We start from the raw sequence: 14,828 nt of genomic DNA on the forward strand, positions 1-14,828 counted from the left end.
TTGTTAAAAAAAAAAATAGAGATACCATCACAAGTGCTATCCAGTTTGCCCTTAAAAACACTGCTCCTTTCTCAGCAGTGAAATCAACTCAGTAGTGCAATACTGACAGTTTCTTACTTCCATCCTCAAAAAACTTCACATCACCACGGATAGGCATTCAGCAATGTAACACTGCCGTCACAAAAAAACCACGTCACCACATTTTCGTTTCTCTAATATCAAAGTTATTCTGTACTGTATTTACTGTGTGTATTACAATATATTTAAGATATGTTCCAATACCATTTTTGCAGATTCCAATACCTGAACTTGCATATCCACCAAATCCAAGTACTGATCCATTGCCTAAAAAGTCAAATAAACAGCTGTATGCTAGGGATGGACATGGGTACTCATTTGGACATCAGCATTCTTTCAGCGTACTGAATACTCACTGCAGCCCTTCCCACACCATTTGCTATTAAAAATTGATAACATATTTTACTCTAGAGCTGTGAGCAGTTTATTGCTTTTCTAAGTGCCTCCTTGTTCCGCTCTCCTTATCATGAGACTAATGCTGCAGGGGTGTCGGCTTTGCAGCAGGGAAATGTTGGTGAGAGTCTGCCTGTACACACATCGTGAAGGGGCTAACTCTTAGCATTACACGGCTACATAATGGTTATTAACAAAGTGTCAGAGTTGAGCTGTTTCAGAATTGATGAGAGTTTGTCGAGACAGTTTAGCAGCTCAGTGTCAGGTGTTAGCTGTTGCTGCTGCAGATGTAGTCTATATATAGTTAAAGGCAGCAACAGAAAGTTTGCATATTTTTCTCATGTTAACTTTCAATTTATGGCTTAATAGGCCACTTAAAGCCTGGTTTTAAGAAACGGATTTCAAATTGAACCTGTTTTCTGTTGTTGTCCAATTTACATTCCTATTCAAACAGTTTTTTTTTTGTTTGTTTTGGGGGGATTTTTGCAAACACTCAAGTTCTCTATAATTTATGGCAAGCCCTTGAATATGGAACTTACTTAAAATGCCCATCCCTGCTGTACCACTAACCCTGATACTAAAGTCTCTTATACTTAACATGTTGTGTTTTACGAATGGGACTTCCTTGTGAAAAACACCGCCAATATTTCCGACATTTTGCAACAGCTAATGTTAAACTATTTACAAGAAATCACTTCTTTTTGCGATCTAATACAGTAGTTGCCAATGGCTGCAAAGGGCAACCTGCTGTGTAGGCTACTGTTTAGAATTGAATTGATTCCCAGGAAAACTGCAGTTTTATCTGGGTTGTGGTATCAGATGAGTGCTTAGCTAAGCATACTCACTGATTCCCAATCCAGTATTTTAGGCAATATGGGAGGCATTTTTGACACTGGTATTGGAACTACTATAGAGAACCCATTGTGTGATTTTAAAAAATACATGGGTGTCCATATAAAGGTAACTTTTTGCTGTTGTTGTTGTATGTACGTGGTTTTTATCTGACAACAGCGATGGGGCAGTTAAACAAAACAAGCTGGAGGAGATACACAATGAGTAGCGTTACATTATAAAACGTCTTTCTTGTCATTTAAACAATATATTAACAATATAAAACTCAGAAGCAGCCACTGCTAGTAATAAACACTATTTCTACAGCCTACTGTATGTGCAGGTTGTTTAAACATTACTGACTAGTGCAGACAAAAATATCTAGCCTTTTCATATCTGTACAAAACTGCCAGGATGTGTGTAAAACGCACACCAAACCTTTAAACAAGAAACTACTTGGGCAGTGACCTAGAAATGTGTTGAAAAACCAGCAGCCATGCCTTTTTGTGGACGTCCTTGGCAGTGCATCTCTGCTACAAAAGAAAAATAAAATCATTTGTCTTCACTGGATTGTCTCTTACTGGATTCAGTGGAGGTTGTCATCATTGGATGGGTGAAGTAGTGTTGCCTTCGCAGCGAGGGGACGGCTTTAAAGCACAAGGGCCCTTGAGGTAGAGCCAGAAGACGTGTAGGGGGTTAGGTACTGACGGGCCTGCTCTGTCATGATCAGCTGGTCCTCTGTCTTCCCATAAACCACTGCTTCCCAATCACTCACCTGCAGAGAGGGTAAAGTAATGTAATAAGTTGCTTTTAGTTCTAGTAAAAACCCAGAATACAAGTATGAACCTTAAAATTATCATAACAGGTCCCCTTTAAAGACTCCTCTTTATATACCTGTACAGCGGCGTGTTTTGGTGCTTTGTGGGAGGCAAGAAGCTTCTTCATCCGGGGGCTGGTAAAGCGATGAGGATGAACAGGGACTAATGAGTGCTCCTCTCGACTAGCAGTCAAAGAACGGCTACAGTCCTCTTGCTCAGGGACTGGGGCGACCAGTGAAGAGCCCGTCAGTAGACTTTCATCTGTCACCTGCAATGTGAGGTTTGATAAACGGAGTAGCTATATAAAATCAACAATACAGGAAATGATGATGCTGAACTGAATTCATATTAAGCAGCATTTTAAAGTTTTGTCTACTGTCTACCGCCCCCCATCTATAAGGCTTTAGAGATAATGACTAATGCCTATCATGTCTTACTGGTACTACTCATATCGATCCAGAGGCTGTGCATGGACGCGTTTCCTACCTCACACCATTTCAAATTCATACACTTACACACACAAACTTATTTCCAAGTACAACGACACCTCACTATTGTCAGCCACTGACAATCTCTTTGGGGCTATGTGCCCTTCTCCACACATCAGTATTTGTTACTTTTCTGATCTAGTAACAGGATCTAAAGAAGTGATTTTTAAATAGCATCAACACTTACTTGTGCATTGTTGAGCTGCTCTTGAAAGAGTTGGATGTTCAGGCAGTCTTTCCCCCAGGGGTCAAGCACAAGAGATTTACGCACCTTTCTCGCTGGACCATCAATCTGTAATCAAAGGACAGATTTATAAGTAAGAGTAAATGCTCTTATTCCACCCAGAGTAGAGCTACACAGTTTTGTCTAAGTACTACAGTTGAGCTCGGCAAAAAGTACTTGTGTCTTCAAATAACAAAGAACGGGTATTTCAGTCATGGAAAAGTTACACATACATTATGTTTCCATGCTCTGTAGTCTGATTGGACGTCTGCTCTGTTAAAGATGTCTGCTCCAGTCTCCTGCTTCAGAACCTCTCGAATGTCCTCCTCTAGAAATGCCAAAGGCTGTGGCTGAAAAAACACCAAAACACATAAAAATATAATCATAAACTTATACATGAAGTCATATATAGCACAAGATAAGAAAAAGTTATCACAAATAAAGGTAAATAAAAAATGCACACAGCCAAATTTGACCTCTTACCTCCATCTTCAGAGGCCCATGCATTTTCTCCTGGGCAGCCAAAGCATTTTTGAAGGGAGTCGGTGTCCTCGGAGTTGGAATCATGACAGTTTTACGGAATTTGGGGGTCCGCAAACTGGAAAGGTGAAGGAAAATGTTACACTGAACACTCTCCTCCTGATAAAATTAAGATTAAAGAGTCTCATAACGCATAACAAGCCTCTGACTTTTTCACCAGTTCTTGTGGGATGTACTTTTACGTATGTATTTACCCATCATTCTCTTTCTGGTGCTTAGGTGTGGTGTCTTTGTGGAGTGGCGTGTTGAGGAGACACCTTTGGCCACACACAGGTGTTGACGTGAGGGCGGGGTTATCCAGATTCAGATGCTCCGCCCCTGATATGTTGCAGAACTGGGAAAACACACAGACAGTGCAACTTCAACCACATGATTAATGCAGCCTCAGTACATTCATCTAATAAGGATGAAGTCAGCTGACGTGGGGATTAAGGTGTGGAGATAAAAAAAACATTTACTCGTGACGGAGTGAACGGCAGTGACTTTGTGGGCGTTTTCTTGGGAGAATTTGAGATATTTTCCAAGAATGATGAGCAGGTCCTGTCACATGTAGGGGACGGTTCCCCCCTCTCTCTTCTCCTCTTCCTCCCTACGGATGCCTGGGTGGGTTTGGATGAGTTGATTGGAGTCAGGGAGGTGACGCTGCTCAGACCAAATGGAGCACAGCTCTTATCACGATCAGAAATGGCGTTCGAAGTGTTGACTGTGTAGCCCATTGAACTGTCAATCGTCCTCTCTTGCAGGAGCGAGGTGTACCCTGCCTGGTTGTGCCTGGGTGGCGTTGTGGTCTCTGACAAGTCGTAACTGGCCACGTCGCTCCATGCCACAGGGTCCTGCAGAGCAAAACACATCTACAGGAGATCTTTAATACATTCATAACTTTCGATCAACAGATTCAGACCCGAGATATATTTGTTCTCTGTTGAGGTCCTCCTGTCACTCACTGAGTCAATGAGCTCCATGGTTTCTGCAAACTCCGGTATGGTCTGCAGGGTAGAGAGCACAGTGCTGGCCTCTACAGCCAGGAACTTGCTTGGGGAGACGGGAAGCTGTGGTGGAGGTCCTTGGGGGACCTCAGGGCTCCTCCAGGGCCTTCTCTCCGCCTGCTCCTCCAGGCTGCTGCTACTTGTAGTCATTGTGTCATCTGACACACTATCAGACCAGGCTGAGTACTGCTCCAAACTCTGCTGGGATAGGATGAGAGAATACTGGTGTAAGATCTCTGGCTCCAGCTGAGGACTAGTGTCTAGATAAAGCTACTGTTGGTACTTTTAGGAATAAAACTTTTCATATTTGCTTAAACTGTCACATAACTATAAAAGAAGTAAATGAGGCTGATCTGTAAAAAAAAAAACAAAAAAAAAAAAAAAAAAAAAAAAAAAAAACCCCCTCTTCCTACTGCTTCAAATGGCATTCGCTAGAATCTACTACAACACAATAACAACTAATCAGAGTGAAGGAGTCTCTAATGCAGCTTTCAATCATGACAATCACTGCTCATGTGCAGTCAAACTATCCAACTAGGCAACGCTGATTAAATATGAATAAAGGTTGTTGTGTTATGTTTTAAGAAACGTATCTTAAGTTCTGCTCAACTGTAAAAATAATACGTGCAACCATATGGGAATTTTTTGGCGGAAATTCGAAGCAGTGCCCACCACCTGGGCCAACTTTCTCATTTTACAGCTAAACAGAACACTAAAATGTGTTTCTGAAAACATCTGAGTTGAGAAATAGGCAATGCAGTAGCACAATGTCGATTCATATTTGATCAGCGCTGCCTAGTTTGACTGAAGCTCATGCATTGAATGACATGATTGACAGCTGCGCTAGAGACTCTGATTGGTTATTTTCAGTCACATGCAGTAAGGCCATTAGAAGCGCCACAAGACAATTTGAGCAGGCAGAGGTATACATTTTTTTTTAGATTATGTCTAAGTCAGTGCAGTGTGACTAGAGTGACACTTTCAGCAAATATGAACAAAGTTATATTATATCAAAGTTACCAACTATAGCTTTAAACTGTGTGAGATTGGTAGATGTCAAGTAAAATTATTCTAAATTTTCATGAGGTTTTGAATGATCTGGGACTAGGGATGTGTGGAAAACACTGGTGATACTACAACATGTCAGTCCTGACCATTCAAAATTAAGTCACTGAGTGTAAAGAATGACACTTTTCATGGATGGGGTTAAAAAAGGGACAGAACAGGAACAGGAGAGACAGAGGAGAGTGCTTGGTTCAAACTGCCGGCTGAGCGTGGCCACGGGGTGAGGACTGGAGGGGATGAAGGAGCAGGTTTGTAACAATGGTAAAAAGGGGAGGTGGGGAGACGGCTACCAAGCACAGCTTTAGGCCAGTCTGAATGAGTAGCGAGATGGGGAAGGTAGTTACTATAGCAACACTACAGCAAATCAGGCTACAGACACGCATACATGTGTTTTCGAATGTATACACTGCAAAAAGTCCTCTTATAATCTTCTTTTCCTTATAGCAAGGAAAAGTCCACAGAGGAGATGTGTTCTGAAAACTTTCTGTAAACAAGTTTTCTTGAAAATTCATAAACTCTTGCTTTGTCTCATTTCGATTTTAAGACTCAGTGTTAAATTAGATGATATATTCAGGGTGTCTGCAGGTATCAGGCACTTAAATTGAATGCTTTTTAAGACTTTTTCAAGTTTATTTTAAGCCAAATGTAAGACTAATTTTAAGACAAATAATTGTATTAAGGCATTGCAGATGAGTAAAAATAAATAGTTTATATGTGGTCCTGAGCAGGTTTTTATATGTGGGAATATGTTATCAGAGCCAGTCAGGTTGATCTACATTTTGCCAACAGATACGTGCAAGTATAAAGTAAAATATTAGGTTGGTTGGTAGGTCAAAAATGCGGACTTTTACGCAGAAGAGCTTGACTCATTTTGACATTAAAAAATTACACAGTGGAAAACTGAAACTAGATCAAAGTTTTATGGCAATTAAGACCTCACAAATTTGAATTTAAGACTATTTAATTACTTTTAAGGCCTAATATTTACAGAACTGAATGTAAGACATTTTAAGACTTTTAAGGTACTGCAGACACCCTAATATTTAATTATAAAAATGACTTTTTGCAGTGTATGTGGCTACAAACACACGCAGGCTATGCTGACTAAATATGCAAACACACATTCGGAGTGTGTTCTTACACGTGGACCTCTGCACTGCACTTGTCGCTGGACTTCACTCTCTGCTGACATAAGCAGCAGCTCAAGCTCCTTAATTCTTTGCTCTCTGTCAGGATCATCCAGGCAGGATGGCTGAAATAAACAAACGTCAGGGAGGAGAGGTCGAGAGGACAGGAGGAAAGGAAGAAGTTAAGAACAATACACAGATTTACACACAATAATTACGGAAGAATTTAAGATTTTGAATGTTAGGTGAACATAACGGGACATTCAAGTGCTTGATTTGAAGTCCAGAGTTAGCAATCACAAAGATAATTGCAGAAAGTTCAGAAAATAAAGATTGTGACAAGATTCATAAGTAGCATGCAAAAAAAAAAATACTCAAGGACTCACCGATATGAAGCCTGAATTATCAGGAAGACCGTCCATCAAGTGTCCACTGTGAGGATCATAAGGATATCCCCCCATCTAAAATACAAAGTATCACATGTCAGTAAAGACAAAAAATAAAAGAAACCACAACACAATAAGGTGTGAAGTCTGGACGAGACATGGACCTGGTTGGGTCCTGTTATAGGCAGGGGACTGCTATCACAATGCTGTGACTCTGTTGGAGTTGGAGGACACGGTCTGTGGTGGCGTCGCTTTGCTCCAGCATGAGAGGAGGTGAAACTCTTGCAGCCATCTTGCAGGTACCCCTCATGCTCCACCTTCCTCCTCATGGTGGAGTTCCAGTGGTTCTTGATGGAGTTGTCTGTCCTGCTCGGGAGAAAATCATAATTATTTTAGCAAATTACACAGTTCCAAGCTAATACATTTTTGTTTTAAAGTCACAGACACACCAAACCGATATCAAAGAACTAGCAGCTATCACATCGCAACACGTCACCTGTGTCTCTGCCAAAAAGTTGAGCATGAACAAACCACAGACTTTTCATTTGTAATCTTTTTTTATTTTAAAAAGGTAAACTGGAAGCCCTTTTTGACACTAGTTGCACATTAACAACATAATCCAGTGTTGAAAAAACACTGCCTCTTGACTTCTGCTGTTTGTTTACTTTCCTCCCTTCCGTTGCGCCTCTCTTGCACTGAGCTTGACGCCCAATCAGAGAGATTTCATTCACCAACAGGCTCCACTGCTGTCTATTCAAGCTGACATGGGCTGACTAGAGCTAGAGACACTTGCCGATGGACAAATATTGACCAACGACCGACTGTCAGCTTGGTGTGTCAGGGCCTTAAAATGCATAGCGGTAGCTATTGCGTTGCATTGGTTCACCTGTCCCATTACCATGGCTTCCTCCATAGATAGACAATGTTCCCAGCACCTCTCTGATATGTTGCTGTATTTGCTTTGCAAAAACTGTTTTTTGCCACCTTGATGGCCTCATACTCATGTTACTTTTAGTAATAGTTCCACCTCGTTGTTGGTCCATGCTAAAAAATATCTGGTCCTACATTCTGCCATCTGCTAGACAATCTGCTCCTTGTTTACATCAGCACGTGTGACCATGCCCAGTCACGAATGGTCATGGAATATGTGTTTCCAGGTATGTTAGTATGGATGGAGATTATTTCTGAAATTATGCTAAAATGCTTGTGTATACTGAGATCAATTTTGTGTTAAAACAGGGTTTTAAAATAAAAATATATTAGTGTGGATGTAGCCTCAAATTTGAAGTGGAGATATGAACAAGATTATACTACCGTCCAGGAAGAAGTTTGGAGATCTCTGCCCAGCGGTTGCCAAGGCGTTTGTGGGCCTCATAGATGATTCGGTCCTCTTCCTGAGTCCATGAGGACTTCTTCACCTCTGGGTTTAGATGGTTGTGCCACCGTTCACGGCACTGCTTTCCAATCCTCCCCTGGAGGTGCTTGGCGATCACTGACCAACGCTTGGGGCCATACTTGTGAACTAGGTCAATAACCTGCACGAATATCACCAGAGGAGAGACATTTAGTAGGCAGTGTTCATGTTGTTTATTCAGAAAATGCATAATCTAACAGTGTCATCTTTTATTTTATTTTATTTTATTTTAAACTACAAGCTTGTATAAAGAGGGAAATCACATCAGTCTATTTTTCTCATTTATATCCAGCATCAGTGGCACTGTCAAGTAAGCTCTGACTGAAGCTGCAGCAGCAGCGCAGCGTGTTTGACTGTTTCCGTCAAGGCTTAAAAATGTTGTGATGTCATCGTTGGCAACACAAGCTGTTATTGATAGGTCTGTGTTTCTGTTGTGATGCCAAGATTTTGGAGGAATGAGAAGCCATTCTTAACATTCTTGAAGAATTGTGATCCATTTAAGGAATGCGTTGTTCATCTCAGAGCTGGCAAACATATTACAGCTCCACTCTGTACAAAGAAGGCTCGACTCTCAACTAGTGACTTGGAAAGTCTGTGTTTTATTAAGGATGACGTAGTGGAGCATTTGCTTTGCAAGAAAAAAAAAAGAAGAAAGTTTTAGCGGGAAGTAAGATTACGCATGTGCAGATTAAGGGAAAAAATAAAAACACTGCTCAGTGTAGCATTTGTGTTTGTGTTGTGTTCTTTCACTTAAACTAAACTGCTCTCGACAGCCCCTGCAGCCTCCCTCTGTCTCTCCTATCATTTACCCTTTTAGTCTCCAGAACAGGAAACTCCCAGCTCCTCTTACCTTTTGATCCTCCTCTTTTGTCCAGGGTCCTTTCACCAGCTCTGGGTTGAGCACCTTCTGCCAGCGGTGCTGACACTGGCCATCTGTCCTCCCCTGTGACAGAGCAAAACACCTCATTACACCAAAGTTACAGCGACTCCTCACAGACAAATATAAATCTGATTCCCCAGTCACTGCTGCTACTGTCAGAGATAAAAACATCCTATTGTGGACCAAGGTCAATTAGATAATCATTAAGTGGTTTGGATTAGGTGAATTAAGGATGTTCCTAATGACTAATTTCCCAATGTTTAAATAAAAGTTTACACTTCGACTAGTCTTAAAGTAAGAAAACATTAAAAACAGTCAATATTAGGCACAATTGAATCTAAAATGTTAAACATTGTCAGAAAAAGTTATTGTGTATATTGTAAGAGCCATTTGATTTTTATTAATCAGTTTTCAATAATCAAATCATATTTTAAATGCTGCTAAAATGTGTTAGTGTCAGTTTGCATCATGCATGATGAATTCTGCACAAAATTCTACAACAGAACATGAAAAAACTCACCAAATGAAATCACATTACAGTGACCAATGTGGGTTTTTTTTGTTTGTTTTTTTAACATTAGTAACTAGCACATGCTTGTTTTTTATAAAGCAACATTTGACTAGGAAGACGTGAAATTTCAGTGCAAATTATGTTACTGTGTAATTTAAATGTCAACATCAATAAAATAATTTTAAGTTCAACCAACTATTATTTCTGGTGCTGACTAGTGATGGTAGTAACATTTAATAATTAGTAGCCAACTAATAACGCAAAACCCCATTTAGAATGACAAGAGATTAACCAAAATGGCATAAAGTATTATGATGCTACTCTCCATATTCAAATCAGTCTTGCCTGGATCTTATTACACACTGCGACACATTACATTACATACTTACTGGAAAAAAGTTTGCAATTAGTTTCCAGGAGTCAGTTCCATGCTGCTCTACAAGTTTTTTAAGCTTTTCATCCTGAGAAGAGGGGAGAATAAAAGAACTTCAGTCACCTACATTAACATGCTGTCGACTTTCATCGTATTATTGCATAAAACAACAGCAGAGGCCATTAATGCTCCCCTTAGATGTGTAAAGCACACACTTACAGACGATAGAATCCAAAACTCTCGCAGTACAAAGTCCCCATTTCACTCAAAATAATGTACAACCCCGCTGAGGTCCAGATCTCACTTGTTCCTCAGATGAACTTACCTCATCTCTGGACCACTTTACTTTACACAGGGTCTTTTTATCTTTGCTCTTCTCTTTACTCTCTGGGTCTGTTGAGTGTAGCTCTTCATCCTCATCATTGCTAAAAAAAATACACAGGGCAAATGTGAAAGGGGAGTAAAATAAGAGCAGATTTTGTTAGCAGAGCCAAAAGTTTTCTTATTGTCACTTTATCTCATTTGGTCTTTATTACAACAAGTGCTGCTTTTATGCAGCCCTGCTGTCTCACCCAAGACATTCATTGTACTGTTGACCCTGCATTGACCTACAGGTGACTGAAATAATAAATTTGAAACTAAAACTAAACTGAAATCTTGAAAATCAATGACTGCTATCAGGAACAGTGAGATTAATATGGTTTTGCAGGGAAATCACTGATACAGGCAGTGGTATCAGTATCTTAGTCTCTGTAAGTGCCTTTTCAGTAGAACTGTATCCAGAGATTAGTCATAAAAATATATGCTTATACAAATGCAAGCATGCAAAGCTCTCTGCTCGTAAAGGATATCCTTTGCCATTGCACATGCTCTGAAGGTAATGAGAGTAGTGCTGGAAGGTGCACGAAGCTTAAGCTCTAAGCTTTCGGCTTTAAGTAGGCTTTCAGTTATTCTGTCATGACGAAAAGCTATTCAAGAACTAAAACACGACAGCACTGACTCTCTCTGCCATCTCACTAATACTGCATTCAAACTACAGCAAGACAGTGAATACTCCAAATTTATGACAAGATGTGAACAAATATCCTGCTTTTATAACATATGCTGATTCATATAAACAAAAGTGAAATATGTAAACACAGTCAAATAAATAAATAATGTATAACGGATTGAAGAGTAAACTTTAGAGATGCCCGTTTATGACAAACCTTGTCAAAATACAAAGGAAATAAAGAAACAACTTGTGCTTATACACAACTGCATGCAAGAACATGAAATTCCTCGCTGCTGACACAAGAAGTTGGCAGGTAGCTCTGTAATTCTGTGTTCTCATAAAACTCGCTACTGGGCAACACTTTCTTTGTGGTCACGAAGAAGAATTTAATAAATGGAGAAGAAATTAAGTTATCTGTATAAAGCAGACCGTTCCAATCACGCATGCACTTAACCACACACAAAGGGGTCTCGCATCAGACTGTATGAAAGGTCTTCTTCAGGGTGGAAACCTGAACATAGCAACTGGATTTTGGCATGGCTTGACTCCCTCAGCAGAGCAGGGAGAAGTGGGGAAGAGAGTCTGGAGCTACGGCTGAACAGGAAGGAGGGGAGTAAAGGGGGCTGGAGGAAAGGGGCGAGCCCACATCAACAGGCTCTTTCACCTCCAGAGGTGTGTGAGTGTGTGTGTGTGTGTCATTGAGATGGAGGAGGCGGTGCGCTGGGGTGTGGTCAGGGGAATGGCAAAGCCCTAACGGTCCAGTTTTTCAAAAAGTAAAAAAAAAAAAAAAAGTAGACTTATATAACCTCTTTGCTGATGTAGTAATAACAGCATAAAATTCAAATGTGCTTTAAATGTTGTAAAAGGAACTTTTGTAGTATCAGTTGAATACCTTACAAGTACTAAAACATACAGGTGTCAGTGTACCAAAAATTCACTGTCAGAGTTTTCTGAATTAGCAAAACCTTATTAGTCATACAGGACATTGTAAAATACAGGTTTTGCATTCCCCATGTCAAACCATGAGCTGTTCTTATTGTGAAAGAAAAGAACCAATCATCTCTCGACAGATGTGAACACATGGAGGGGTATGTGATGGGGGCAGGGTACAAAACTGGCACCATCTACTAGTCATACAACAGCCAAAAAATGTAATCTTTTGAGTGGCTGGTAAAATTTGAACATTCACAAGCCATTTGTCTGGTGGACAAAAAAGTAAATTTGGCACCCCAGATAGGGATGAGATATAAACAGTTAAACTGCAAATTCAGACTCATTGCACAAAATAATGACATATTCAAAATTTTTCTCTAGCCCAGTGTCAAATCATCTAGTAGCTTGTAATGTCCTCCAAAATATCCAAACATTTATTTTACAATGAGATAAAACTGGAAATAGGGGCAAATCTTCACATTTGATAAACTGAAACCAGCAAGTGTTTGGCAATTTGTTTGACAAATGGTGAAAATAATTAATTTATATCCAAAATTGTTGCCAATTAATATTATGTTGATTAACTATCAGTCAATTAACTTGTAGTTTCTGCATTAATTGTGTTTGAAGTATTTTATACTGCAAATAACTATAGTTTTGTGCACCTGACTGTTGTTGAATGTAAATAAGTTATTTTTTTGCTACCTTGATCACTATAATGTAACAGCAGGCCAGTGTTGTATCTTATCAAGTCTAACCACAAACTACCACATCTGCTTGTTTTCTCAGGTACTTTTTCCCACTGGGATTTTTGAAAAACAAAGACAGGATTTGGGGCTTTACCCCCTATAAGCAGAAACAAAGTGTTTCCATGAAGAACAAATGATAAAAAAAAAAAACTTGACATAAAGAAGAAAACAAGTTATCTGATGCAGCTTTTTATATATGTCTTGTCTTTTGATTAAGAGAAAACATGATCTTACCAGCTTAAAACAGTTGTATCTATTGCAACTAATCTCACTGACTTATCACTTTTAAGTAATGTGTTGACAAGGATGCTGCTGTTGCATAACTGCTGTTTGACAATGGGCTACAATGAGCTCCCCTATTCATTGCAAAAACTATATGTAGTATATCCTGCATTGTGCCAACAATATTAAGAAAACAACAGCATAACTCATGTTTTAAAATAGGATTTACACACTAACTATTACACTCGTCATGCACATTTTCAGGCTACTGGGAAAGGTCATATTAACTATTAAAAAGCATATATTTTACACCATTAGCTTGCCTGTACTCTTCATCAGCTAACGTTACTATTCATAAACTTGTGGGTTGACCTCTTGCAATATGACTGTGCAGGTGCACATCCTATGCTGTCAAACATGAACTTACAGTGTGATTGTACTAACAATATAACAAAAAACGATTTTATGTTATCTTTACTTGTACGTTATTGCATTAAGTGGTAAAAAAAAATGTAGCAAACTGCATAATGAAATAGAGCTGTATTGGTAGCTTATTAATGGCACTCACCTGCGAGGTTTCACGTTGTCCATGACAGTTGGTAGGATGATTTAACTTTTTCAAAGTCGAACCTGTGGTTTGGCAGCTGTCTAAAATCCCGCATTAACAGATGTTTATCCATAGAAATCGCTGTAAGTCATCGCTGGTTTCTTCGGATACACGGCAGCATCTAGCTAGCAGTACTCGGCTAGCCAGTTAGCTAATGTACAGTCCATGACATTACGCTCTCTGAAGAAAAGCCGTACTCACTGTCGATAACATATTTCCAATGAAAAGCGTCACTTCTTCTGTTACTTGTTTCTGAAAGGTATATGTCGCAACATAAAAAGTAAATATTAAGTAGAAGAGGCTAACACACTGCTGTCATTACTCGTGTCCGGACTGTTTCCATCTTGCTTGTCTGTACTTGTGTTTGGCGTTATGATTTTTTTGTCCATCCCGCCGAATCTCGCGCCCAGCCCTCTGCGCAGGCGGCCTCGCTCCTGATTGGTCAGAAACGGGGTTCTTGAAGAAGGAGTCGGTACTCGAAACTGATTGGGTAAAAATGAGGAGAGGCTCATCTGTGATTGGCTACATGTGAGAGACTGGTTTGTTTGATTGGTTGAAACGTTGAATGGGCGGGCGTTAAGTTCGACGACTGTGCTGTCACCTTCTGCACTGCTGCAGCAGAATGGGTCTTTTCATTGAAGGCGGTGTTTCCAAATGGGGTGCGGGGACTTTCAGAGGCCCTTCGGGGGTATTCAGGGGGTTCCCATTAGCACAGTTTCACTGGAGGCAACCGCTAATAATCAAATTTTGTCCCTATAATCTACAGTGCTTTTTCGTGTTGATATTTATCACACGAAAAATATGTCTCTACTGAATTTGAAATTATTGTTTTAACCAGATGGTGCACATCTAAATTGGAGTAAACTGTGCATTGATTATGCCAATTTATACTGTTGCTTCATTAGACCAATGTCTTTGAAGTTACATTATTGTCGTTAGTAGTTATTATGATGATTCACATAATAATAGCAGGCTTGAGATATGATGTTGTAGACAATACGGAGCTTACAGCATTCAAACTGTCACAAATGGCACAATATTTCCTTTCGCTTTGACAGGCAGCTTCTGCAAATCCACAGTATACTCTGCAGCGCCTTCAAATTGTATTTTGCTGACACCTTGTGGACAAGTCTTTGGCACCTGCACTGTTTATTACATGCATTTTCAGCATGTAAAGCCAAAATAACAATATTGACCACGGGAAATGTGT

General features: G+C 39.9%; 1 protein-coding gene across 3 annotated transcripts; it reads right to left on the reverse strand.

Annotated features, from left to right (window-relative positions):
• Positions 1 to 1,919: 1,919 nt before the first annotated feature.
• Positions 1,920 to 13,835, reverse strand: mybl1 (v-myb avian myeloblastosis viral oncogene homolog-like 1). Of its 3 annotated transcripts, none has more exons than XM_042510662.1 (15): positions 13,580 to 13,835; positions 10,439 to 10,538; positions 10,130 to 10,201; positions 9,200 to 9,292; positions 8,250 to 8,470; positions 7,100 to 7,301; positions 6,936 to 7,010; positions 4,316 to 4,555; positions 3,830 to 4,222; positions 3,566 to 3,705; positions 3,315 to 3,429; positions 3,065 to 3,181; positions 2,796 to 2,900; positions 2,197 to 2,388; positions 1,920 to 2,077 (listed from the first exon to the last, which is right to left on the reverse strand). In XM_042510662.1, exons 1-15 carry the CDS (start codon positions 13,600 to 13,602, stop codon positions 1,952 to 1,954), a joined length of 2,214 nt encoding a protein of 737 aa, XP_042366596.1. In that variant the 5' UTR covers positions 13,603 to 13,835; the 3' UTR covers positions 1,920 to 1,951. The 3 variants fall into 3 exon arrangements, with proteins under 3 accessions (XP_042366596.1, XP_042366597.1, XP_042366595.1); XM_042510663.1 differs by having other exon boundaries at positions 3,830 to 4,204; positions 4,316 to 4,558; XM_042510661.1 differs by having other exon boundaries at positions 4,316 to 4,558.
• Positions 13,836 to 14,828: the final 993 nt, after the last annotated feature.

This window comes from Plectropomus leopardus, chromosome 21, assembly GCF_008729295.1.
Source record: "Plectropomus leopardus isolate mb chromosome 21, YSFRI_Pleo_2.0, whole genome shotgun sequence".
NCBI classification, from domain to species: domain Eukaryota; kingdom Metazoa; phylum Chordata; class Actinopteri; order Perciformes; family Serranidae; genus Plectropomus; species Plectropomus leopardus.